At 27.3% G+C, this 27,706-nt stretch overlaps 1 protein-coding gene across 3 annotated transcripts; it reads right to left on the reverse strand.

Annotated features, from left to right (window-relative positions):
• Positions 1-172: 172 nt before the first annotated feature.
• On the reverse strand, positions 173-27,706 carry LOC145849739 (uncharacterized). Of its 3 annotated transcripts, none has more exons than XM_082954784.1 (27): positions 27,585-27,706; positions 26,393-26,507; positions 25,822-26,066; positions 23,996-24,052; positions 22,004-22,192; positions 21,180-21,288; positions 20,587-20,641; positions 20,212-20,344; positions 19,786-19,924; positions 19,171-19,264; positions 18,744-18,831; positions 11,598-11,738; positions 9,897-9,953; positions 9,307-9,367; positions 8,548-8,630; positions 7,708-7,783; positions 7,349-7,594; positions 6,710-6,772; positions 5,604-5,759; positions 5,054-5,229; positions 4,383-4,539; positions 4,199-4,320; positions 3,856-4,011; positions 3,311-3,361; positions 2,449-2,512; positions 906-1,072; positions 173-568 (listed from the first exon to the last, which is right to left on the reverse strand). In XM_082954784.1, exons 1-26 carry the CDS (start codon positions 27,645-27,647, stop codon positions 912-914), a joined length of 3,057 nt encoding a protein of 1,018 aa, XP_082810910.1. In that variant the 5' UTR covers positions 27,648-27,706; the 3' UTR covers positions 173-568; positions 906-911. The 3 variants fall into 3 exon arrangements, with proteins under 3 accessions (XP_082810910.1, XP_082810909.1, XP_082810908.1); XM_082954783.1 differs by having other exon boundaries at positions 910-1,072; positions 9,307-9,370; XM_082954782.1 differs by having other exon boundaries at positions 9,307-9,370.

Below are 27,706 nucleotides of genomic sequence, written 5' to 3' on the forward strand. Positions count from 1 at the left end.
TTTCTTTATATAGGCTTACTTAACCTATTAAACTAAGCTAAAATTTTGAGACCTACAACACATAGCATTTGAAGATCTAATATAATAACACAAACTTATTTAGTTTGTTAAATATTTTATTTTTAACCAAAAATATATACAACAAAATGACAGAAAATTAAATTTTGGGTCTATATTTAAACTTTTATTTAGCGAAATAAGTATCAATAAAATAATATTAGTTTAATAACAAAGTACAGATAGGCAACAAAACCATAGATAACGCATCAAAACTACTTTACCAGAAAAAACTATACTGTCACCAAAAATAATAACGTAAGTGTACAATTTTAAATTAAATATATTTTCAAGTTTAGATATAAATATAATTTCTAATAAACTAAATATTTAAAAAATAAAATTAAAGGCAATTGAGTTGTTTCATAGAAAAAACCAAGATTTCTGTGCTTCGCAATGAAAAAGAAAAGTCCTTTGAAAATATGGATCAAACTGAATGTCTTTATTTTACATAAAAACTAAAGTTCATTCGCTTCTGTTGTTCTGTTGAATGATTATGTTGAAAACATACCTGTTTTATAAAAAAAAAGATAAACATAGCATATTAACAAAACAATTACAAATTTTCTATGTAAAATTAAAGTTTTAATTTTTTCTATGAAACCTAGAATTTTTTTTCTTTATTTTTTCAAAAGCTTAAAAAACAGAACATTATTAAGGGGGTATAATGTAAAAAGATTCTAAATTTTACAGAGGAAATTATTATTTATCCTTACTTTGTCGATTTTATTGATTAAGCATGTTTAATGTAAAAGAGCTAAAAGACGTGTGATCGTTTTATTCAAACATCAAGAATTTAAGTATGTAATTCTATTTAGAAGCAAAAGACACTGACTAGTTCAACTTACTTACAATCACATTTTCTCACTCATGCCTACTTTGTAAGCTTGACTGAATTGTTTGACATTTGGCATCTTTTGTTGCTTGACAACGTCTCTTTCAATGTTGGCCACCCACCCACGTGGTACCATTTTCCTCCAATCATCTTCGTTGATTACCATTGGCAATGAATGTCCTGTGAGAGAAAATTTTACTTGAAAAAAACCTCGGATTATAGAGCAACTTCACTTATACAAATAGTTACTGTAGTTTAATTTATAAAAGCAAGTGACTTTAAATGTACAGAAAAAGTTTTTTAAAGTCTAATTTGCTGAAAAAAATTTAATTTACTTTAAAAAATTACTTTTTAGTGTCTACGTTTTACAAACAAAAAATAAACTGAAAAACTAGTGATGTGTGTTGTTCTGCCATTCTATTTTATATTAGCTAAAGGGGATAAAGAATGGTTTTAAATATAAATTTGTTTTTTTATTATCAAGTTTGTGTGTTATAATTAATTCAATTACTAACTACTATTACAAAATGGGCTGGCAAGCGGTATTTGACTTTTTTGATGAGAAGAAAATTAAACTAAAAGCTATATATTGTTTTATAGAATTATGTATTTTTTTTCAAAAGTAGTTTTGTTTTTTTACTGATTCAAATATTGAATAGCTTATTTAAATTTTGCCGTTTTTGTTTATAATATACCCAATTTATTTATTTATTTTACAATCAAAAAGCTTGCAACATCTTTACTAAATAAGTGAAATACAATTAATTTTATCTGTATTGGTATTACATAGAAAAAAATAAGCATAAGTCGTTTCTAAACTCAAAATATTCTAATTTTTATTCTTGTTTTTTAACTTATATTTTCTCAAAAACTCAGAAGTGTTTTAAAGGCAGTTTTAGAGAATACGGAGGACAAACCTAAAAGTCTTTAGGAAGACCTCACATTATTCAGGTATGTAAAATAAAAGCTATAACTAAAAGTTAAAATTTTGAATTAAATAAACAATTTTTTTTAAGACTTTTGTAAGCGATATTTTAAAAACTATTTACGTTTGTTTTTGTTTTTTTGAAAAAAAAACAGTTTTTCAAAACAAAAATTCTACAATTTAAACTAGTATAATTTTATATTAATACACCGTTCTTAAGAAAAAATATTAAAACTGTTAAATACAAATAAATACTTTAAGAAATTTTGTGTAGGTTTTTAAACTGAAAAATAACGAAAATTCGTTGCATATTAATTTACGTAACTTGAAGCATATAAATAAGAAAAATAGTTAAAAAACATGGAATCTAGTTTTTTTTTTGAAGTCAATAGCTGCTTAAATCCCCCTTTTAAAACAATTTTATTTTATTAGAATTGATGTTACAATAAATATTTATTATCTTTATAAATATTTAAGATATTTTTTTCAAAGATAACACACACATTAACAATACATAAAATTTTAAATTTACAAAACTCCAGTGTATAATTTTTAGTTTAACGTTTTTCTTTACTCAAAGTTCATAAAAATATTTTTGTATAACTTATAAAAAACAAACAAGAATTGAAACCTTTGCATTTACTTGTTGAGGTCTTACTGTTATCAGGTGAATCCGATTTGCGCTTCTGTGCTGACTGTAAACAAAAGTATTGACAATAAAATGTGACTTTTCAATCTTGAAAACAGTGTTCACTTATATAAACTTACATTTATTGATTTTTCACTATTGTGTTTTATACTAACGATATTTTTTTTTTTTGTTATTATGTACAGGGTTGCCAAAGGTTTTTTGATTTTTTTCAGGTTTTCTGAATCATTTCGAGGTTTTTTTTAAAGAACAAGCTTTTTGGTTTAGTTTCAGTATAAAATTAAATTTTAGCTAAAAAACTGTATTAAATAATAAAACAACATTTAAAAGATACATTAATCTACTTTAAATAAGTGTTTGAAAAAAATATGATAAAAAATAAAAACTATCTACATAATATATTAGTCGTTTCTAATCAAAATTTTTATTATTTTAAATTAAAAAATTGCTTAAAATTTCAGGTTTGGTAGAGAATTTTGATAGAAATTCCAAGTTTTTACGGAATTTTACAAAATTTCTCAAATTCCAGATTTCCTTAAATTTCCAAATTCTAGGTTCTTTAGGATTCCAGGTACTGTGGCAACCTTGTTTGTAACTAACTGTATCACTTTTAATACTATATTTTTAATAGCTAAAACTTTTGCTTTAAATTACATTAGTGCTATTTGTAAAGAAGTATTTATTTACTGTTTCATTTTTAGCTTTTATTACCTTTCAAAAATAGTAGCGATGAAATCTTTAACAGAAGTTTTAGCTGTAAAGCTAATTAAAAAAAACTTAACAGTTAGTATATGGTCTAATATATTTTTTCAACAAACTAAATTAGATAATTGCAAACACTAACTTGAGAAGAAGAGCTTGAGGTTCCAGGAGTAGAACTGAGGCTTACAGGTTTCTGAAAAAGTTTATAGGTAAATATAAAACCTTTAACATCAAAACATTTATTTAGACAGTTGTGATTGTTAATTCGGTTTTGAAAGCTTTAAACTATTATTTTTATTCGACAAAGTTATTTTAAGTTATAGAAATTGTTAAACAAATTAAGCAACATGAAGTTAATGTTAAAACAGTTCTTAATTAGTTAAGAACTGTATTTTTAATTCCCTAGTAAAATTGTTGTAATTCTTAAGATAATTAACTTAAAGCACTGGCAAACTAAAAGACTACTTAGATTAAACTGAAAAAAAGCTTAAAACATATAAAAATTTTAAGTGTTGAATTTATTCTTAACAATGTTAAAGGATTGATTTAGCAAAAAAAATCTGAAATTCCAAAATTATAAAATTGTCCTAACACACTTTGAAACTCCAACTAAAGGGTTAACAAGATTTTAGGTAAATTTAATCTTTAAGTTATAAATCAGCCTTAAAGTCACTCATAACAACGAACGGAAGCGGTGTGTTGCGGTTGATGTCCTCGCTTGTGGAGGAACTTTTCAGCGTATTCGGTTTGTTGCTGCCAGCCAGTCATGCTAGTGAGCAGGTGGTTCAAACCGAGCTCGAATATCGGGCCGCCTCTCACGCCGTGCTTGTTTGTTAAATATTCCTGCAATAAACATGGTTTGTTTTGATTTTTATGTAAGAAACAAATGTTCTGATTTAGAAGAAGCAACGTTTTCACTTCAGTACTTAAATTGCTTACAAGTAAGAATAAATAAATAATTTTTAACCTTTTCACGCTGATGTACGCGTATTTTACTTGAATTTTTAAAAATTGTATAGTATACACTTACGTGAATATACTGCACAAACGACTCGATGCCTCCGTCGACGTGCCCGATGTTGAGAGCAAGGAAAGCTTTGAAGAACCTCGGAATCAGGTAGTTTATTCCCAGCTCGCAAGGCATGCCCGTGTCTGCATCAAAAACATCAACGTTAACTAGTCGCTACAAACAACTCAACCCAATCAAACCGAACCTCCGCAGAAGAGAAGAGTGAAGAGCTCTTCGAGGAAGTTGGTGATCGCGTTGAAGTTTGATTCTGCGAGGTCGACGTGCGGGGGTGAGCCGGCTGAAGTTGCGAAGAACATTCTCAGCCACTCTCTTATTTTCGGGTAGTGATTTCTGAGTCTTTGCTGTGAAAACAGAAATAACATACATTTGTTGTTATAGAGTTGTTACAACAGTGTTTATTTAAAATTAAGTTTATACGTTTAATTAAAATTATAATCAAAAATGTTTATTTTTCTAAACAATTAAAACGATTACTAAAACCAAACTTTGATCAACAATGTTAACCTTTAGGTTGAAATTACGTTAATAAAAGTGATACTTATATTTAAAGAAAATTATTATAAATATATATGTTGTTTTGGAGACAATCATACTTCACTCATTGTTCTAAAAAATTGTTTCCATTATTAAACAAAATATTTTTTTATTTCTAAATATAAAAAATTAAAGATAAATACTTAAATTATAGTTTTTTATTTAGAATTGAATAAGAAAATTATGTGTGTTAATCTATTACTATAACTTAACGTTTATTTCAAAGACTTAGGTAATGTACACGAAGTCTATACTTTTTTACTTAAAGTTTATTTCAAAGACTTTAGGAAAGTGCACTTTGTACAAATGGTGAAAACTGACAATCATTCTCGGCTTGTTGGCGATGTAGCATCCGTCGAAGAGGGCGGTGGAGAAGAAGTGACGGAACTTGATGATCCAGTCCTGAGGAATGACGAACTGGTCTTCTCCCAACAGCGCGCCCACGTGGTAAAGCTGCATCGTGTTCACCAGCATGATAAGCGCTTTCTCCATGACATCTGCAAGAACAGTTTGAGTTGTTTGTAAGAAGGAAACAAAACTGATGCTTACTGGGTTCTTTTTTTATAATGCACATTGAGCTTCGTATATTCAACCATTAAATTGCTTTTTAGTATTAAAATGCTTGTCTTAAGTTTATTATATACTAAATTCATATTTTTTATCCATTATCTGAAAATATGTATAAATGTAAAAACGCATTTCCCTTTTTTTATAACAATTACTACAAAAACAAATTCTTTTTTTTTTTAAATATAGATGTTGCAGTAATAAATGCTTGTATTTATACACCCATAAAAACCTAAATTTTCAATGTTTTACAAAAATACAACCTTCCTTATGCCTTATATTTGCTTCACAAACAACAACTCACTCCAATCAGAATTGTCGTGTGAAGAGGGAAAGTTGGGAAAATTGTAATCCGCTAGAAAGTCTACCAGCTTCAATCTAGTGTCGGTGAATCCCCTTGACATGGCTTTCTCGTACAAAATCATCATTATCTCGCCCAATGAGCGCTCTCCATTTGGTCCTTTACACGATTTTGTAGGATAAATTTCTATATGCAACAAACCAACAAACTTTGTATTAGGACATTACGTACAAAAACCAAACTGTACAAAATTATTACAAAATTAAGCTAATTAAAATTTCAAGTAATTTTAAACTTGCTAACTAGTAAAACACTGTAACTAGTAAATATATTCACATAACTTCAAAGTCAGTTAGTTTTAAGTTCCTTGGCAAAAGTCATAAGAATTTTCATTTTTAACACATTAAAAGTTAAACATTAGAGAAAATATATTAAAGTTTTATGAAACACTCTATTGACCATCATAAGTAAAAAAAGTAAAACTTGCTTTATAGATTTTTGTGTTAGTACAAAGAAACTTGTTTTTTTAGATGGTCTTAAGACCAGTTTATATGGTTTATCAAAGGTAAGATTAAAACCACTTTTTAAATACAAACTCAAACTCTTTATATGTATAGAAGTTTTTCTTAAGTTTCTTGTACTACATACTAATTGTAGAATACAAAAACTAACTTATATATTTTATTGCTATATTCAGTTTATCATTTAAACAAACAGGGTTGCCACTCGTTTTTTCAAAAGTTTTTCCAGGTTCTCCAAATTTCTTCCAGGTTTTTAAAAGTACGCATTTTTTAGTCTATTTTTAGTTTAAAGTTAAGTTTAAGGTAAGAAACTGTGTTTAATAGTATAAAAACATTGAAAAGATACTGTAAAGCTACTTTAAATATGTTTTTTAATAAAAAAACTTTTGATGATGACAATTTTTTTTTATTTTTATGATAGAACGTTTGAGTCAAATCGAAATTTTACTACTAAACATGTGAAAATTGTTAAAATTACAGTTTTTTCCAGTTTTTTTTTTTGCCTAAATTGTCAAATTCCAGGTTTTTCCAGGATTCCAGGTAAAGTGTCAACCGTGAAACAAAATATAAAAAAATAATAAAAATTACCTCTAGCCTCTGCGACAGCCGGATCTTTCAAACATTTTAATGGTGGTGAGACCTTGGTTGTTGCTAAAAAAAATTAATTTAAAATTGTTTTCAATTATTAATAAACTACAAAACTAATATTTAATAAAGTATTTTTTATGAAATATGTACAATACATGTATTTTCAGGTTGTACAACTGTAGTTGTAGAAAACCTTTTTTTATAAGCTCATAAATCATCAAATGCCTATTTTTAGCAGAAAAAATACAAAAATACTTATTTTTATCAATGTGATAGAAAACTTATTTTCATATGACTTACAATTTTTATTTTAATAAAACATACAATTACACCGCTCAATACTTTTTTTACATATCTAAATCATATATTCAGTTTTATTTCCGAACGAATTTCTTTTCAATTGTTAACTACTAAAACCTATATATATATGTTAGAAACTGATCAAAATTTAATAAAATATAGTAACAATTTCAACTAGATAAATTCAATTAGATTGAAATACACAAACTCCTCTTGACCTCTTTGCACGCTGCTAAAAATTCTAGTGACAAAACATGACTAACTTCATCAAACGTTTGAAACATTAAAAGCAAAAAAACTTACTTAAAGAAAACAAATTTAAAACGACGAAACACTAACAAGTGAGTTCGGCTACTGTTTCCGCCGACAGCCCGTTGAAGTCGTCGACGTCCGAGTCCTCGATCTGCGGACCGCCTCGCTCCTGTGGTTGGAAATTTTGCTGCTGCTGGGGTTGAGGCGCCTGAGGTGGGGCGCTCTGTCTCTGGTTGGTCGGCGCGCTCGGCCTGACCTGCCTGGGCACGTGCAAGTGCTGATTCAGCACGTTCGGTCCCGGTTGGGTTGGGTTCACGGGATTGTTAGCCAAAGCTGCAATTAATTATGCTTAAATTATTTTACAAAAAACTATTCTAAATTACACTTGAAGCAGTAAGTATTTTCAAATAGTAGACAACGTTTAAAAGTTTAAACAAAATTTAAACTTTGTGCGATGGCGTTTGAGATGTTGGATGACAACGCGCTGTTTAAAGCTCTCGTTATTTCTGTACCGAAGCCATTCTGTAAAAAAGTTTGTTTACTTCAAAATAACATTGGTTGTTTGTAAAAAAAAATCGTTTTTTAGTAAAATATTGTTAAAATTATTTTTTTATTTGTTTAAAACTTCAGAGTTGCCAAAAGTTTTTTGTAAATTTCTTCCAGGTTTTCTGAATGTCTTCCAGGATTTTAGACAACAAGCTTTTTAATCAATTTTAAGTATAAAATTAAACTAATGGTAAAAAAAAACTGTCTTAAGTAGTATAACAACATCGAAAAGATACTGTAAAGCTACTTTAAATGAGTTTTTATATGAAAAAAATTGAGATGATACAAAAGTGTTTTTGTATTTATGATAGATTTTTCCAACCTAATCGTAATTTTGTAACTTTACATGTAAATATATTTTGAAATTTTTAGTTGTTTTTTTCCAGCTTTTTAAATGATTATTGGTCGAAATTACATGTTTTATTTTCAAAACTTCTCAAGTTCCAGGTTTTTCCAGTATTCCTGTTTTTTTTTTGCAAACCTGAATATAAAGTAAAACACCAAGATTAAAAAAATTTAAGTGTACAACACTTTGAAATGTTTAATTTAAAAAAACATAAAATTATTTGTTTAAAAATACTATACATACTAAAATTTCTTGAAAACTTTTAAACACATATATGAAAACTTAACTTCAGCTTATTTTTTTTTATTAAGTTTTCTAACATAAAAGCTAAATTAACACATTTTAATTATCAAAAAAAATTGCTTTATATCTTATTTTTAAACAACCAGCTCACATTAGCGTTCAAAGCATTGTTGACAGCATTTTGCAAGCTATCGATTGGTCTAGCGATTCTTGGTGCTTGTCCATTTGCACTTCCTGATAAAAGTTATTTGAACTTTTGATATAAATATTTTTGATTTTTAATTAAATGTATTTATGTGCACTTGACTGAAAAAACTTTTTTTTTTCTGTTAATAACAATCAAAGATCTACTCATAATAAATATTTACTATACAATTGTAAGAAAAAACACTTTTTGAATTAATTGCTAAAAACGCAGAATTTAAAAAAAATACTTTTACTTTTTTATCTAAAATTAATCTAATACTGATAATAAATTAATGAACTGTAAGTAAAACTCGACTAATGAAAGTTGAAAAGTTTAGTTCAACATTAACGTAAAAAATATTTTACTATTTACTTATAGAAGGCTGTTATAATTTTAATTACTTGTTTGTTATTTTAAATTTTCATTATTAAAACTAAGAAAATCTGCTCGTAATGAATGCCCAAGTAACAAAAGGGTTGATCATACCAATTCGATCATCAGACCACAAGCCTTCAGTAGACTGAGATTGGTATGATCAAACGTTTTTGTTACTTGAGCTTGTCTAACGGCATACGAAAGTCCAGGCTTCTGCTCTGCAGACTTTCGCCGATGTTTTTATTGATCATAAAAAACGCCTGATCAATTATTTTAAAATAGGGATACTGTAACAAAAACTTTATAACATTAGTTGTGAAAACAATTTAAAAACAACTTAATTTTAACCTGCACTAGGAATAGGCGCAGTATTCACTGAAACGTTCACTCTTGGTAGGTTTTGGTTTTGCTGCTTAAAAGTAAAAAACTTGAAATGAACATTTTACAAAAATCATAATTCAAAATGATAAACAATATCTAAATAAAGTTTACATTTTAATTAATACCATTTATTAAGTTTTACTATAAAAAAAATTAAATTTTAAACTATTTGATTTTAAAGGCTATTTAATGTAAAAATTCAAATAGTACTTAAAAAAACTAATGCAATTATTTTTAATAGAATTTTCTTAATATTCTATTTATATTATAAATGTTTTTTTATACAGTATGTTTAAAAATTTCATTTTATTTAAAAATCTAAATTAACACACACATCTTGCATTTTTATAAATGAGCATGTTTATATTATAACTATATTTTAAAATAAGTTATTTTTTAACTTTGATCAACCTTAATTATTTGCCAAACTTAAAAATTTTACTCACTTACTTATGATAAAGATAACAAAAAGACTATTTCTTAAAATAAAAACCTCTAACTTTTTCAATTTGTTTATGCGAAAAAGACCTAATAACATTTACAAAACCAATGATAACCTGGTTGTTGCCAGTAGCTCTAGAAACATTCACTCTTGGTAGCCTCTGGTTTTGTTGCTAAAAATAATAATTGGTAAACAACACTTTATCAAAAATATTGTTTAAATAAAATAATAAATCTAATTATAAGTTATTTCTTATCATTTGATTTTTAAATACTTAAAATTACTAGTTAGTAATTTTTTAATACAGATCCGAACGAAAAAAGTTCGTTGGAATGTATAACAAAAACAACGATTTTCACATTACTTTTCTTTATTTGACGGACATTTGTTTTCTGTATTAGATAACACAGTTCCACAGAATTAGTTAAAAAAGCTGCAATAAAAGAATAGAAGATAAATTTGTGTATTTACCAAGCTTTGACCCATAATTATCATATATAAATACAATAATAATTAATAGTATACAAAATATATGTTAGTCAACTCACATTGTTAAATTGAGTATATCAATAAGCATTATATAACAAATTGAAACTAGAGTACTTTGAAAAGTTGGACACTATCAAAATCCACCCGCGTTCAAAATTCACCCGATTTTTTTTTACATTTTCCTTATTTACTAATTTATTTTATTTATTTTTTTATTTTTCACTTTCACTGTTACCCCTAACCCTTACCCTCGTTCGGTAAGCGGTTCTCGAATTTGATTAGGTGGATTTTGATTGGTTGGATTTTGAAAGCGGGTGGGTTTTGATCGCAGGTGGATTTTGAACTTGTCCCCAAAAGTTATGTGCTGGTTATTAAATATAACTTAATAAATTATTTATTCTTCATTTTTTTTTGCAGTATTTATTTTTTTACATAACTCCGTGGAACTGTATTAAATGTTCAACACAGAGAAACATATGTCAGTTAAGCAAAGAAAAGCATTGTGCAAGTAATTCATATTATTAAACTTATTATTCATTAAGTTTTAAAATAAACAAACTTCAATTCCGAACTAATTAATTTTAAAAGTTAATTAAAGTAAAAATTACAAATTCTCAGAAAAAAAGTACATGTTTTTAAACAATTTTTTTAATAGTTTATCTATATTATACAAGAATCTTTATAAAGATTATCAAAACTTGTTGTTATTATTTTATCAAAAAAAAATCAACATACACATCTAGTAACTTTATAAATATACATGTCTACATTACAAATAAAATCATAAGACAAAATTACCTATAAGCATTTTTAACTTAGATTGTTCAGTTTTGAACAACATTTGAAAAACTAACTTAATTGTTTCAAAGACTTATAAAATCTAGCCACTAAACTTATGACAGAACATAGACTTCTTATGAAAAATATTACCTACGAGTATATCAACTTGTATATCAGGGTGGCCACCGGTTTTTGAGAAATTTCTTTCAGGTTTCATAAAGTACACGTTTTTGGCTCTATTTCTAGTTTAAAGTTAAGTATAAAACTATGTTAAAAAGTGTTTAATAACACCATTGAAAATATACTGTAAAGCTACTTAAAATGTGTTTTTTAATTTAAAAAAAATTGATGATGACAAAAAAAAATTATCTATATGGTAAATTTTTTGTGTCAAATCAAAATTTTGCTACTTACATGTAATAGTTGTTTAAAATTCCAGGTTTTTTAGTGATTTTTGTTCAAAATTTCAGGTTTTATTCAATAAATTTCCAATTCCAGGTTTAGTGGCCACCCTGGTACATTCAAACTAGATCTATTTAACACTTACCTGGTTGTTGCCAGTAGCAGCAGGTTGGTTGCTATGAGGAGGCATCACTCTGTTGGTTACCACCCTCACCCCAATGGGTAGATTTCCCGATGGAACATTCGTCCTGGTGATGTGGATCCTTGGATTTATTCTTGCGTTCAACTGTTAATTACGTTGGTTGTTTGTTTAATTAGTTTGAACTTTAGTTTCTTATTAAAGATAAGTATAATAAGATATTTATTTAGCAGTAAAACCAGTCTTAAAATGTATGTGGTTATTTTGTAATTTGTAAAATAATTTTATGTACAAACATATAAATTTTTAAGACCCAAATATCGGTTTATTGACTTTTTTTTTGGAATTATTAGTAAGTGTTGTATAAGTATTTACCTAGCTTTCATTATGTTTTCTTGTACAGATTTTATCATTCTTTTAATTAGTTTGTAAATAAACTCAACAAAGAAAGATATATTTATTTATGATAAAATCTGTACAATTTAGCCTTTAATAGATTTTTTTTAACTAAAACAAGTTTGTTCTAGTTTTAATTATTAGTAATCTGTTTTAATCCTTTTCTAACATATATTTCTAATTGAACTTTTAGTTTTTTTATTTATTTGATAAGCTAAACAGAATTATTTGTGTCAGTAATTTAAAACTTAATAAAAATTTCAATTACTTTGAAGTACCAGGTAGGCTAAGCGGCAAACTGGGGTCCGCAAAGTAGAAGTACAAACCCAAGAGTTTTTTTTTTAACTTTTTAAGTTGAAAAAAATGTGTTTAAAAGTTACAATTAGTCTCTCAAACTAATAAATAATCTTTGCTAGTGTTCTAAAATTGTTTGTTTTTAAACAGTTATTTTTTATATTGATTACTACAAATATTTTACAATATCAGCATTAATTTTTTCTATGAAAATTGGTCCGCGATTTATAAAAGGCTACCAACCCATGTACTGAATTGATTCTTTACTACAAGTTTAGGTTTTTAAGACGCTAAATATAAAAAATAACAACTGCACTAACTTATTTATTAAACAGGGATGGGCAGCAAACAAATTTATCCGATCTGCTACTTACTTTTCAGTTAAAACAACTTGTAATAAACAAAAAAACAAGTATTTTCATAAAAATACAAATGTTGAAATAATGGTTTTTCCATTATAAAAATTACAATTTTTATACATTAAAGTTTATTGCAAACAAAATACAAAATAGAAGTACTTTTCGGACACGCTCTTCAGTATTTTTCGTGTCAAAACAAGCTGAAATAATGATTTACTGATAAAAACTAATAAAACTAAGTATTTAAGAAAACAAATTAAATTAAATTTAACACAATAGTAATAATTAACAAATTAAGGCAATCGTTTAATCAGAAATAATATAAATGTAACACAACTTTACTAATCAACTAATTTAAGTTCAACGAATTAAACAAAATGGTCGAATAAACAAATTTCTTTTGTTTACAGAGATCTGGCTTTAAGCTTAAAATGTATATAGCTTCTAAAGTTTTTAGGTGAAATTCATTACGAGCAACTGATATTATTTTGAAGTTATCCACTTTATAGTTTTCGACACACTTTATTCGACCATTTTGTTTAATTCGTTGAACTTAAATTAGTTGATTAGTAAAGTTGTGTTACATTTATATTATTTCTGATTAAACGATTGCCTTAATTTGTTAATTATTACTATTGTGTTAAATTTAATTTAATTTGTTTTCTTAAATACTTAGTTTTATTAGTTTTTATCAGTAAATCATTATTTCAGCTTGTTTTGACACGAAAAATACTGAAGAGCGTGTCCGAAAAGTACTTCTATTTTGTATTTTGTTTGCAATAAACTTTAATGTATAAAAATACAAATATTATTTTAATTAAATGATAAGCAAGCTGTGGTAATAACTTCATGATTATTTTGTTATAAACTCAAAATTTGACAAACTAAAATTCGTTTATAGTAGTAATATACGAAAATATGGAGGTCTTTGAAAATATGTCTATAATTTTGCTTACATCTGACCTGTCGACTAAAGAACTTTCCCACCCTTGATATAAACAAAAAATATGTATCAAAATAAGTCGTATCAAATGGTTTCAAATACAAATGGTTTAAAAGCCAAATTACTGTCCAAGCATTAAATAAATAAGCTACTTGAGAAGTTTTTTCATCTTTATAACTAACTAGACTATTTACGACAAACATTAAAAGAAACAATTGAATATTTCAAGGCGGATGTTCAATAAATATCTAAATGACTTTTTTGAATAATTGACAATGTAAATTTAATAAAAAGTTTAATGCTAGGCACACCACTTTAAAAAAAAATTATTTGATTTTTCGGAGGTTAAATACACATTTTTTTTAGAATATTGTATTTTGTCTTCATCTACAGCAGGGGTAGGGCGCAACTTCATTTCAACTAAAAAATATTTACAAACAACTTTCTACTTTTAAGGACATAATGTTAACTTATATAAAAGTAAGCTGTGGCACTTACTTCATAACTATTTCGCTAAACATTTCTGATTGAAAAAACAAATAACAGTTTGAAGTACAAATATATAAAACACCGCGGCTCCCAAATATATTTATAATAATTTAGTCCTCAACTCTATTATTTCATTCTATCCCACCAAATAGAGAAGTTTTCCATAACTAGTTTTTAGTTAAGTATTAAAAAATATTCTACATACTATTCTTTAGCTGCTATACATCAAACTTTTAGTGATAATCATTATTTATATTATATACAGGGTTGCCACTTGTTTTTCCAAAAATTTTTCAAGGTTTTCTTAATTTTTTCCGGGTTTTTTAAAGTACACATTTTTGGGTCTATTTTAAGCTTTTAGTTAAGTTTAAGGTAAGAAACTGTGTTAAATAGTATGAAAAACATTGAAAAGATACTGTATAAATACTTTAAATAAGTTTTTTAATAGAAAAAATGTTTGATGATGAGAAAAAATTTTATTTGTATGATAGATTTTTTCAGACAAATCGAAATTTTACTACTGAACATGTGAAAATTATGAAAATTCCAGGTTTTTCCAGGATTTTTTTCAAAATTTCCCAAATTCCAGGTTTTCATGCCTAAATTGACAAATTCCAGGTTTTTCCAGGATCCCAGGAAAGTGACAACCCTGTATATATAAGTTTAAACGAAAGTGAAAAAATAATCATAATTTAATAACAGAAATTGTAAGAATTAAAATTTGCTAAGCACTCATTTACAATTTACTGTCATCAAGTCTTATACAAATATGTATTTATAAAAGATGAATACAACTATATTAAGTTTTTATTACAACTAATTTAAACTTATATAAAAGATATTGAAAATTGAACGTTAAGCTTTTTATTAAATTTTACTCATAAATGTTTCTTGAACCAGGCAATTCAACGCCAACAATAAATTCTATCATGAATAACTTATAGAAAGATACAATTCCAGACAAAAATTTTAGTTGATAAATACCAAACTAAAAATTATACTACTCATTGACTTTTTTAACTGACTTCTTGTGAGACAGGTAATATCTGACTTTGAAAATGCTCAATTTTTTTCACATAAAATTATAATTCCGTCTACATACAGGGTTGCCACTCTTTAAGACAAAAAAAGCCAGTTCGAGTGACAAAACACAGGCCTGAGTTAATGAAAAATCAAAAAAAAAGTTAAGTCAAAAAATTTTAAATGTTTAGAAACTGGTAGGTAAGATTAAATACTTAAAATTACCAAAACAGTAACATATATATAGACTTAAAAACACATCTTTTAAAATTTAAAAAGCAAAAAAATGAGCCTGCGATTATTAAAATAATTCGAAATAGCTTGTTTTTGATTAAGCTCGAATTAACTTTAGTTATCTTAGTGTGTAGAAACCCTGCGTATAACTTCTTCGCTTCATATAAACTTCTTCTACTTTAAATAAAACAATGTCTGTAATCAAATTCAACAAACTAAATAACCTCTGGTAAAAAGATATCTTTCTATAAAGATAGCTTGGCTTTCCAATCACTTAAGGCTTAAGATAAAATTCACAAGCATAAGATAAACAAGAAAATATCAGTTTTAGCACCAACAAAAATTACTAAAAAATTTCAAAACATTTAACATAAATTTGAAAAAATGTCAACAATGTACATAAATAAAAATTATTAGTACATTAGCGGCCTGAAGTTGAAGAAATTTACTTAAATGAATCTGGTGGCATGACAATCCAAATTCTTAAAATAATGTTTAAACTGAAAAAGTTATACATATTTGAAAAAAATTAAAAACGCGCGTTTAGGTCTAACAAATACCTTCAAACAGTTTTTTTTTATTTTTCAAAAAAAAATATTTATTTAAAAAGTAAAATTCAATAATTAAAATTATATATATATTTTAAAACTTATTTTAGCCACATATACAAAAATATTAATTAAAAGTTTTTTTTAAGAAAAAAATAGTGTTTGTAGGTATTAATTAGATTTACGTATTGATTTTTTTTTTTCAAATGTATATTAGTTTTTGAGTTGTGACCCTTTAAACATTTGTTTAAGAACTAGAATTGTCGGAGTTTGATTTTCCAGATTTAAATAGTCGTGCACCCAGTAAGTCTTAAGATGTTAAGTATTATGTTTGAAAAAAAAACTATAAAACATATATTTTTTATTTGTTAAAAACATTTTTTAAACTATCAAAGAGAATTCTCACACTAATTTTAAAAAGGTTGCTATTTTTATGCAAATGTATTATTTTCTTACTATATTATCTTAAATCAACACCCAAAAATAAAGACTCTAACTATCTGAGTTTTATAAAAGTGGCCGTTTTAACTCAAGAATGTAAATAATTAAGGGTTACGGTTGGTAGCATTATTTTATACGAATTCAGATTTTCTTCCTTACCTATTTATGTCATAAGAATATTAAATTAATTGATTACAAGGGGTAGCTGTGAAATTTGCACGAGTATACAAAATTGCACGAGGGCACAAAATTCCAAATATACTTTAGCACGAGAGGGTAAAATTGCACGAAGACACTTTTGCACGAGTAACATTTTTGCATGGAGACATTTTTGAACGGGTTGAATTTTTTTTTTTTTGCTATCACTGTTATCCCTTACCCTCGGTCAGTAACTTTTATTTTATTTTTTTTAATTTATCTTTTTGTTTTTATTTCGGTTTTTTTTTTTACTTTCGTGCAAAATTGACCCTTGGTGCAAAATTGCCTTCGAGCAATTTTGTCCCCTCGTGTAAATTTTTCTTCGTAAAGAAGTATCTTCGTACAATTTAGTTCCCTCATGCAATTATGTCTTCGTGCAATTTTGACCCTTTCCCGATTACAAGATATTGTTTTCGCTCAATATTTTAAATATTAATAAATTTTAAGTTTCAAATGTCAACATTTCAACAAAAAAAGAACAGAGTTAAGTAAAAGAACAAACCCAACAAAAAATAATACTAGGTTGAAATATCTTATATTTTGATTTAACTATTTGATTTATTTATCACTCAATATAACTGTTCATTGAAAATAAAATAATACAACAACCTTAGAAATATATTGGGTATTTAATTTAAACAAATACAGTTAATCGTGAATATTTATTTGGTAATTTAAAATAAATCTAACGTAGTAAAAACACAAAGTAACAATTTTAGTGGAATAAACAAACAACTTACTCCAAAATAAGTTTTTTTTTTTTTGGTTAGCTAATTCTTTTAGAAAAATACTTTTTAAAAATATTATTAACAATATACAACCTAATTTACTAATTTATTCCAAATTTCTTGATAAATTTTGAAACACCATAATGTTATTAGAAACAATTATAGCTACTTAAAGCTTGACAACTACTTAATTAAGCTATTTATATTTACAATAAACAAAAACAAAATTATGTAACTTAAATTTATTTCGCTAGACTCGTTAATATGTGCGTAATTCATAACACAAAAATATGCATATCTTAATAAGAAAATACACAACATTCGTTTTCAATACTTGCTTTCTTGAAAAGGTTTAACTTTTGCTTTGAACAGAAAAAACACACAAAGAAAGAGACAGTTTTCAGAACGGCGTTTTCTTTTCATTTTTTCGCTTTCTTGGTTTTCCCGCCTTGGTCGTCTTTAGACGCAGACCTCTTTGGACGCGATCTCCTCGCAGAGCTGGTGGCCGACTCGCCTTCCGTGTCGGCCTCGTTTCCGCTCGCAGCCACCTGCTCGGCCGAGTTGGCGGGAGCCGCGGGCTGGGAGCTCTCCCGAGTCCCGCCCCTCCTGAACGTTCTGATCGGGGCGGAATCGAGCAGCCGGTCGATTTCCTCAGTCAAGTCGTCGCTGCGCCGCGACCTGCTGGAAGGTCTTGGAGGGTTCTGTTGAGTTTCGCGGTTCAGGTCGGCCACGTCGCGCAGGATCCTGTTCAGGACTTCTTCCCGGCTCCTCCTGCCGCTCGCCTGGGTCGTGGTGGTGGCCGTGTTGCCGCTGGTGGTGGACCTCTGCGACGCTGAAGTGGTCGCTGTTGCTCTGCTCCTTCGCGAGGAGCTCCGCACCCTGGTGGGAATGACAAAGTGTCTGCTGCCAACGATCTAAAACGAACGGGAATGTTTTTTGAGGTGCTTGTTAAGAGATAGCGCGCATAAACTCCACTGAGGCTCCTGAGAGGGTTTCGAAGGTTTTCAAATAAAATAAGGTTTTTTATTTTCTGTACGACTCCCCAGCAATGCAGAACTTTACTACGTGAAAAGTAAGCTAAGCATAAACTCGGCCGTAAGTCGGATTTAAAAAAATTAATTGCAGTTTGGATTAATTTTACTTTGCGAGGATTTAAAAGACAATCAGGCTCCGGCAGAGTTTATGCTTCGCTAAGGTAAACTTTTATTGAAAAACTGATATTTGTGAAAAAAAATCTTAATAAGATCCAAATAACCTATACTAATATAAACCACTAAATATTATTATTCAATAAGAATCAAGAACAAGCTATCAGATAACTGAAACTATATTTACTCCTATAACTGAAATACATATTATCAAAGATTTTTATTCTGATTCTTTAGAACTAGATTGTTTTTCGTAAAATATTTTAATGTTTTTTAAAAGAAACTGACCAAGTGTCCCTGTACAAATCAAGAAACATAAATCTAAAAACATCTGTTAACTTATAAAAAACTAACAGTGATATTGGAGGGCATGCTGAAGTTTGATGATGCGCTTCTCGATGAAGGAGTTGAACTTCTCACGCGAATTCTTCCCCTGCCGCCGCTGTCATAATTAATTTTTTATGAGATTTAAAATGTTTTCATCGATTACTATATGACTATTGAACATTTTAAGTATAACTTTTGAATTCCAACAAACTTGGATTAAAAATTGATAAGCTTTTATTAGCTTTGACCAGCAAACAAAAAATGTCAACTAATCACACAAATACTTGTATTTTTATTCAACGTCATAGTATTCAATAAACATATTTATCACGTAGAATATTTATGAAATACTTACCTACATAGTGTTAAAAGTTACTATACTTGAGTTAAAAGAAAAAAGAGTTAGCTGACAGTTATTACAAGCTACTTTTCACAAAGTTTAATGAAAACTAACGCGGTCGGTGCTTCGTTCCTCCTGCTGTTTCTGCCCGCACTCACCAAGCCTCTCAATGGCATTCCACTCACGTTCGGTACTGAATCTTGGCGTGCTGGTGGAAAAAAAGGCTTGACTCAGAATTGAAATTATAGTTTTAATAAGTTGTTTCACACTAATAAGAACTCAAGAACTTATTTTCTTTTATTTAATAGGACCGAAAAATTATCTGTTAACATACTGAATAAACTTTTACATTGTTAGTTTTTCTTATCACTCTGTTTTGTTTCAGTTATATTTTATTTTCTATATAATATCAGTTATACTTATTATAAGACATAAGTTTTAAAAAAGTATTGAATTTTAGTTAAATTAAAATATATCACAACGACCATTTATTAAATAAGAAATTACTTAAGTTAAACAATTAATTTATATTACATCTCAACTAAATTACGAATTAACTTCTACTAAAGGATAAAGTCTCACAAATATAGAAAACACTGCTATTAGTCTTCATACTTTAAATATTTGTTACATCGCAACAACATTACATGAAACTTATTTAACTGAAATTCTATATTTACACATCAAACAACTTTCTTGTGTGTTGAAAACATTCCGTAAACAACTCACTTTGGGCCATCAGTGCGCGCGGAGGTATCTGCGACAGTGGAACCTGCGCGTTGGCAATACCGCGGTGAATCATTCCTGCCAGCCTGTTGACTTGCTGGAAATCCTGCATGAAGCGTTCCTGCTGAACGTAGTCTTCTCCCTGTAATAAATTATCGCTGCTTTCTGTCTGATAATAAAAGAACAATGTTAATTGAGAGTTTACAAACTAAACGTTGATTGAGATATTACTTTTCACTAAAACTTTTTTATTAGAAATAATACACTATACATTACAGAAAATAAAACAAAATATTATTTTATGCATAAATTCATTGTATTAAAACCTATAATGGTTATTACTTTTAGAATTTGAAATCAAAAATTTAATTAATTTTTAACACTCGAACCATAAATCATCAAAAAAGATCACAAAAAGTGTCAACTTACAGTTGTCGACTGAAAGCTGGGATCTCGAGCGAAGAACTCAGTTGCTCTCTCCATCATTCTGTTGATTCTGGGCTGCGCTCGGGTGAACCTGCTCATAAAATTGTGAAACTCCGAAACCATCACCGTCCTGTTCCTGTTTTGTTATTCATGCTACATTAGTGCTAGGTACACATGCAATTTGAAAGATCAAATTATTTATTTTTGTCGTGATAAAAAAGAGGTTATCAACTAGAAAGTGTATAGCAATACCTAACATAAACACTAACCATGTCAAAATTAATAATAGTAAGAAGTTACGGAATAATACACAATTTTTCAACAAGTTATACTTAAAATTCATTTATAATTCCATGTTATAGTAAAATATAGTTTTACCTGTCTCTGGTATTGTTAGCAGAATTGGTCTGACTCGTAGATTCGTTTTCAGGACCTGTTTAATATTTCATTTTTTAGTAATAATTAAATTAAAATATAACTCTTTATATAACAAATTGAAAAAAGGGGTAAACAGAAAACTTAAAGCACTTGCTGTATTGAAAAACTACCTATTACTATGCTTTTTTTACTTAACATTTATATCATAAACTGTTCAGTGATAACATGAAGAAACAACTCAATTTAAAGAACTTAAGTAAAATACTGCTAAAAAATATATAAACTATTTTCTCCAAAACAACGCTGTCACTAAACTTTCTTTTTTTTTTTCTGCAACTAACCTAAATCAGTGTTGCTCAAGTTCAAACTTCTTTGAGAATGGTGGAGCGGAACGGGCATTGTGAACTCGGCTGACGAGTTCGAGTCTACACAATAAAGGCGCGTTAAAAATTCTAAGCAGTGAAAAAAAAACTAAGAACTGTGCTAAAAACGAACCCTCATTGCAAATATGCATTACAAAAACTATTTACAAGTGGTAGTAATATTTTAATTTTTGAAAGAACAGACTCTTGGAAACAAAACTTATAACTTACCAGCTGCATCTACTTCAACTGCGGGCACGTCTTCAGCGGGAATGGTGTTCGAGTTGACGTTTTCTCCACCGGCACCGCCCGTCCCCTCCGGCTCTCTCCTTGCTGACACCTGTTGAAAACGAAACTATGACGTGCTAAAACAACTATTGTTCTGCTGAAACTGTACACAAGTACATGTGGAGAATGATAAACATGAGAAAAATTTTGCTTTTCTGTTTAAGATCTGAATTTGGCAGAACTGTCTATCATTTTCTTTTAATGCAATAGATTTTTTTTTCAAATACTTTATCATTAATAAATTTAAAATAATACTGACCACTATTACTACTGATATAAAAATCAAAACATAGTTATGAGGAAACGATTCACTTTTACTTGTTAATTAATTTCATAGTTAGCTTAACAACAACAATTTATTAAGCTAGAATAATTATATAATTGAAAAATTAAAGTTCATCAATTTTATATTGAGTTTACATATTTAAATTCAAAAATAAACTGAACCTATTTGCAAAATTTAATTTAAATAAACAAAACCTTTCTAGTTTTTAGTTAAAAACTTAATAACATTTACTAAAAAAGTAATAAATTATATTCAGAAAAAAAATAATAAATTACATTCAGTAAAAAAATAGTTTAGTTTATAATTAACATATTAAGTTATTTTTACCTATTATATCTCCAAAAAAAAAGATATTGCAGTTTTGTTATATAAAACTTATTTAACTATACAATTATGAAATACTAAATAGTATAGACATAATAAAAAGTATATAAACTACAAGAGTTAAAATGTCATAGAACAACTTAATTAAAAACCCAACCTGTTCAGAATCCAGCAACGTTTCAAGGTCGCTCAGATGAGTCCACAAGTTGTCCATGACGCTGGGACAAAAGTGTTCTGTGGTTCTCTGCTGCTGCGACCGGACAGAACTGCCGCTGACCTGAGGCGCCGTCCTGTCCATTTCCACCTGAATGTCGTCCATGTTCAGTTCGACTATGGTCGGCTGAGGCTGCATTAAAATTGTTTAGTAAAACTAAAAAGTTCAAGAACTTCAATTAATACAAATAAACTCACATAAAAGAAAACATGTAACAGTTTATGGATATCTTGCAAATGTTAGTAAAGATAAATTTTGAACACTTTATGTTAACATTAATTAACATGATGCAGTGGATGTATGAATTTTTTAGGCGGAGTTTAATATTTTTTGATACTTTATAAGGCTATGCTAAGTAGCTGCAATGTCCCTACGGTTGCCACTTAACTTGATAGATACTTAACAACTTCTTAATTAACATCAGTTAGAAGTAGAATATATTAATTATATTTAAAGCTAATTAGGCTCTTTTATTCAAAAGTACGTTCCTTTGCCTACCTTTCACAACAATTTTCATCGAACTTGGGTTTGACTATTGATGCAGGGCCCTTTTAAAACTTTGACTTAGTTTTTATTTTAGTCGCTATAAGTAAATTTATGATTATACTTTTAATTAATTTTTTAAATCTACTTACATTTGTATGTGTTCTAATGTTTTTTTCTAATTATTTTCATTAATTATTTTCATTTTTTATGTGTGCCCAATTCAAGATTTTGAAAAGTATTCATTATTTTTTGTATGTTGCATATCTCACAAAACAAAAAAATAGAAAACAACAATACTATACAACACATACAAATATATGTAAATTCTAAAATATTAATTACTTTTTCAGTAATAATATTCAAAAAATGGATACTTTTCGAAATGTCGTAATAATTTTTTGAGCCTCTTTAAGCGAAAAATTAATTCATTTTTATTAATATACATTTTTTTTTTTTTTGTATGTGTTCAAACGTGTTGTATTGTTGTTTTCTGATTAATTTTGTTTTGTAAGATATGCCTCATAGAAAAATTAATAAAGACTTTTTTAAATATTGAATTTGGCACATCATATAAAAATGATTAGAAAAAAATAATAGAACACATTGGAACACATACAAACATAAGTAGATTTTAAAATAATAATAGCTACTTTTTTACACATAGCAACCAGAATAAAAACATGCAAAAAAACAATTTTTTTAAAGGGACCCTGCATCAATAGTCAAGCCCAAATTAGATGAAAGTTATTGTGAAAGGAAGGCAAAGGAACGTTCTTTTAAATTATAAAAACGATTATAATTAACTATAAAGACAACAGAAATAATAAGTTTTAAAGTTTTGAGTTTTTAAAAAAGTTCCAAAAATAGCTATTCGAGCTAACTTAACGCTTGTAAATTAAACTTGGTCTTTTTGTCAACAACAAACCAAACATTTGTACATCTGAAATACAAACAAGTAATATTAATGATTTTCAAAAAACATACTATTTACGAAAAGTAGTAAAATTTGTTAAATTTTGCAGACTAAAAACTTTAAATGATCTTTATGTTAAGGCTGTACAGAAAAACTTTTAATTCTGTTTATAGATAAAAAAGAATGTAAACATTTTAGTTTCTAAGTGACTTGTTTATGTGAAGCAAGCTGACTTTTTGAAAATTATATCAAACAATAACAAAACTAAATAATGGCACTTAAATTTAGTGGACAGAAATTACTCAATCATTAAATTTCAATTGGAAATATAGTAATTAATCAGATGCTGAGATTGTTTTTATTGCTAATTAGTGTTTTAAGTTTATTAGGTTTATCACTTAATTTTCAAAAATATAAGTTTTTTGACTCAAAATAAATCAGTAGTTACCTTTTAGTAAAAATGTTTACATAAACAGTTAATAAAAATTTTCAGTAAGTTAATTTAGTTTTTAAGTAGAAAATAATGAGTAACTTACTATCGGTACACCTGAGCCCTGATTCAAAGCTCCGCTGATGGCTCGACCAATTGTATCCTGTAATTTAAATAGTTTAAACCTGTAATTGTGAACTTAAGTATTCTTATTCTACTAATGAGAAATATACTGTTTGCAGGGTGACCACTGGTTTTTGAGAAATATCTTACAGGTTTTTGAAAGTGTAAGTTGTTGGGACTATTTTTAGTTTTAAGTTAAGTTTAAGATTAAAAACTGTCTCAAGTAGTATAACAACATTAAAAAGATAATGTTAAGCTACTTTAAAAAGTGTTTTATGATTTAAAACTTTGATGAAAATAAAAATTTTATCTTTATGATAGATTTTTCGTGTCAAATCAAAATTTTACTACTTAACATTAACTATTATTCAAAACTCCAAGCTTTTCAAAAAAAATCTGAAAATTTTTCTAATTCCAGGTGTTTCAAGGTTTTTTTAGTCTAAATTGTCTAGTTCTAGGTTTTTCAAGGATTCCAGATTTTGTAGCCACCCTGTGATTAATTCTCTCCAAGAAAAAGTATAAATAAAATAAAGCAATCAAGTTAAGTGCAAAAACTAAATTAAAACTAATTGTTTTTTAAATTATAAGTACTCCTTGAAGTAATGGTTCTCAAATTAAAAAAAAAATATTTATGAGAAATATGTATGAGATGACTAATGAAAAGAATTTCGAGCATCAATGTACAGTAACCTACCACTTAGATATGCATTACTAAGGTACTCACTGTTGGTTGGCTACGGACTTTTGCTCTATGCATACCTAAGTGCAAGTCACTGTACTTTAAAAGTTAAAAATGTATATTAATTTTTTATAATATAATAAAATTGAAAATAAAAATAAAACAAAACTTTTAAAATAATCATATTAATCTGTAACTTTAATTTTTATACAAAAACATTTTTAATGCATACTTTAAGAAACAGTTACTTTAAAACCAAGTCTATATTTTTAAGTGTAATGCTTTACAAAACAGCTGCATCTAGTTAAATCCAGTATTCATATTTTAATTCCTTTAAACATGATAACCCTAATTTAGTATCATCCTAAAAGTATTAAGAACTTTTTTCTTAAAAACATTAGAAAGAACATAATAAGGTGAAGTTTTATTAAGAACTTTGTTTTATTTTGCACTTTTCAACTAAGTTACCATTTGCTTTCGACTGCCTTTTTGAGTTATAAGTTTTGAGATAATACTATCAAAATTGAAAGTTAAATTAAAAAACAGGATTAAAACTAAGCAGCAAAAAAAAATAACATATCCTTTTTTACAACACTTTTCAATTTTTAAACTTAATTTACTTAAGGAAATAAAAAACTATTTCATGATATTTCAGACTTTTGAGGAACTTTATTTAAGTTGGTTAGAATATTTTGAGTTACAACTCTAAATTTATTTTAAATAATAATTGTACAACAAACTTTTCTTGAAAATTTCAAGTTCCTAGCAGTTTGCAAAGTTTAAGAAAAGGTATAATTATAAAATATTGCTTATTTTTCAGAAAATTGACAATGAAAAAAAAACTATTTATACCATGGTATTATAAAATTATTATAAAACTGACTTTACCTTCAAAAATAAATAAAAAAATTAAATTTTATAAAATTAACATTTATTTCTCAAGCTATTAAATTGAAAAAGAATTGTTAGTTTTTAAAAATAATAGTTTTACTCGCTTATGGCCTTAATGAGACATGAGAATTACAAGAATCAAAATTTAAAAAAACATAATTCAATTATTGGTCAGACTTTATATATACCCTTACAGTAGTTTTTAATATATTTTTTTAAGTAGGCTAAAAATTTAATACCTGAAAAAAGGAGTTGAGATCATTACCACCACCACTACCACCAATATTTATTCTCATCATGTGACCACTTGGCCTGTTAGTGGGTGTGGTATTTGATGATTGGTTGTTTCTGTTTGTTGATTGGTTGCTGCTGGTTCTATTTCCTGATAGGTTGTTACTGGTTCTGTTTCCTTGTTGGCTATTTGGTGGATTGTTGCTAGAAGGTGCAGGGTGATTTACCACATGGAGAGTTTTATCATGATGACCTTTAGAAAAAAATAACTTAAGAAACTCAAAGATTTTAACAAAAAACAGGAATTCAAGCTAATTAGATTAATTTTTAATTGATTCATAAACAAAACAAGTAAAATAAATAGACAAAAATAGATTTTAAGCAAACATATTTTAATAAGTAAAACGTTTAAATAACTTAACAGTGAAATTAAGTTTTTTTATTTAAACTTAAACTTTTTTCTGGTGTTACCAGATTGTGTAACAAAACTAGAAAAATAATTTATTTTTCAAAACATGAAATTATACCTTTTTTTATTATTTTATTTATTAAAAATTTGGAATATTAAAAAGATCTCACTTTGGCTTAACTTATAGTCATTTTGTAAAACTCTCCCTTGATAAATAACTCTCTGTGAACCGGCTGGTATATTCAAAGTGGAAGCAGTTCTTTCTTTCAAGTTTCCTATTGTTATCTGTTTAACAACTAATCTCATTAAATACCAATGAGATGGTTTCAGTTAATATTATTTTCTTCTACTCAAAACTAAGCTTTGAAATTTTGACTATTTTAAACGTTTTAGATAATAAGCTTACATTCAAACAACTCTGTTAAGCTACTTTAAGAAATAACATATTCTTTATTGCAAGTGTTGGCAAACTGCAATTAGCAAAGCATAAATCTACAACCTGCTATGTATTTTTTAAGCAAAAAATACCTTTTAAAAACAATAAAAAAAACTTTTTGTAGAAAAGCACTACAATTAGACTTTAAATTTGTTAGTTTGTAGTTACCTTGCTTTATTATTGATTTTTTTATCAATCTTGTGTATTAAAACAAAACTTTTTTATTGTTAACCACAATTACTTTAAATAACTATAGTAGACAAAGACTTTTTTTCTGGGAAAACTGTTTTACAACTTATAAAAGGCTGCAAACCCCTGCTTTATTGCAAGTTGAACAATGAACAAGTTCAGATATTTAATTAAGTAAAAAATTCTTTGTATACAGATAATTATTATTTTATAGGTAGCTCGAGTAAACATTTTTTGAATTTCTTAGGCAGTCAAAACTTACTTTTACTTCAGTGTAAAATTAAAATGAGTGAAAAAATTACCTATGAACTTTCAAACATGCACTTGTTTATTTAATCAAGTAACATAGCTATTACCAAAAAATCCCTAAAAATATTTTTTATTGCTAATTGTACTTTTTTTTTATAAAAACTATTTGTACAGTACTGTACTTGCTTTGCTAAGATCTTTAATAACAAAGAATTAGCTTGGAATTTTGGGTGTTTATTTTAAAATAAAAAATTTATTACAAAATATAAAACAGTTTACCATCATATTTATAACTTAAAATTCTAAAAACTTTTTGGAGAGGGAGCTAATACAAATTACCTAAGCATTCTGTACACCTTGTCAATTTTAAAAATATCTACTTAAATTTTCAGAGAGTTGTTTGTTTAAAAACATATTTCAAGTTAGGAAGATAAATAGAACACTACTAAACTTTTTTATTACTTTTTATAATAATAAATAGAACTTACATTCTCTGGAACAGTAAATGCATGAGTTTGTCCATCCATTGTTTTAATTTTAAGATCCAACATCTTCTATCTTGATAGTATTACTTTTAAATTATCTCAACTTAAATAAAATTCAATCTGAT

Source organism: Thalia democratica, chromosome 2 (genome assembly GCF_965202585.1).
Source record: "Thalia democratica chromosome 2, ktThaDemo2.hap1.1, whole genome shotgun sequence".
Taxonomy (NCBI): Eukaryota; Metazoa; Chordata; class Thaliacea; order Salpida; family Salpidae; genus Thalia; species Thalia democratica.

What these genes read in the sequence shown, in the direction of transcription:
- LOC145849739 (XM_082954783.1), bottom strand. Translation starts at nt 27,647, where the DNA reads ATGTTGGATCTTAAAATTAAAACAATGGATGGACAAACTCATGCATTT. An exon ending in CTCAAACGCCATCGCACAAA is followed by an intron (nt 7,595 to 7,707) that starts GTTTAAATTTTG and finishes AATTAATTGCAG; the next exon opens with CTTTGGCTAACAATCCCGTG. An exon ending in AACCGCAACACACCGCTTCC is followed by an intron (nt 3,362 to 3,855) that starts GTTCGTTGTTAT and finishes AAACTTTTTCAG; the next exon opens with AAACCTGTAAGCCTCAGTTC.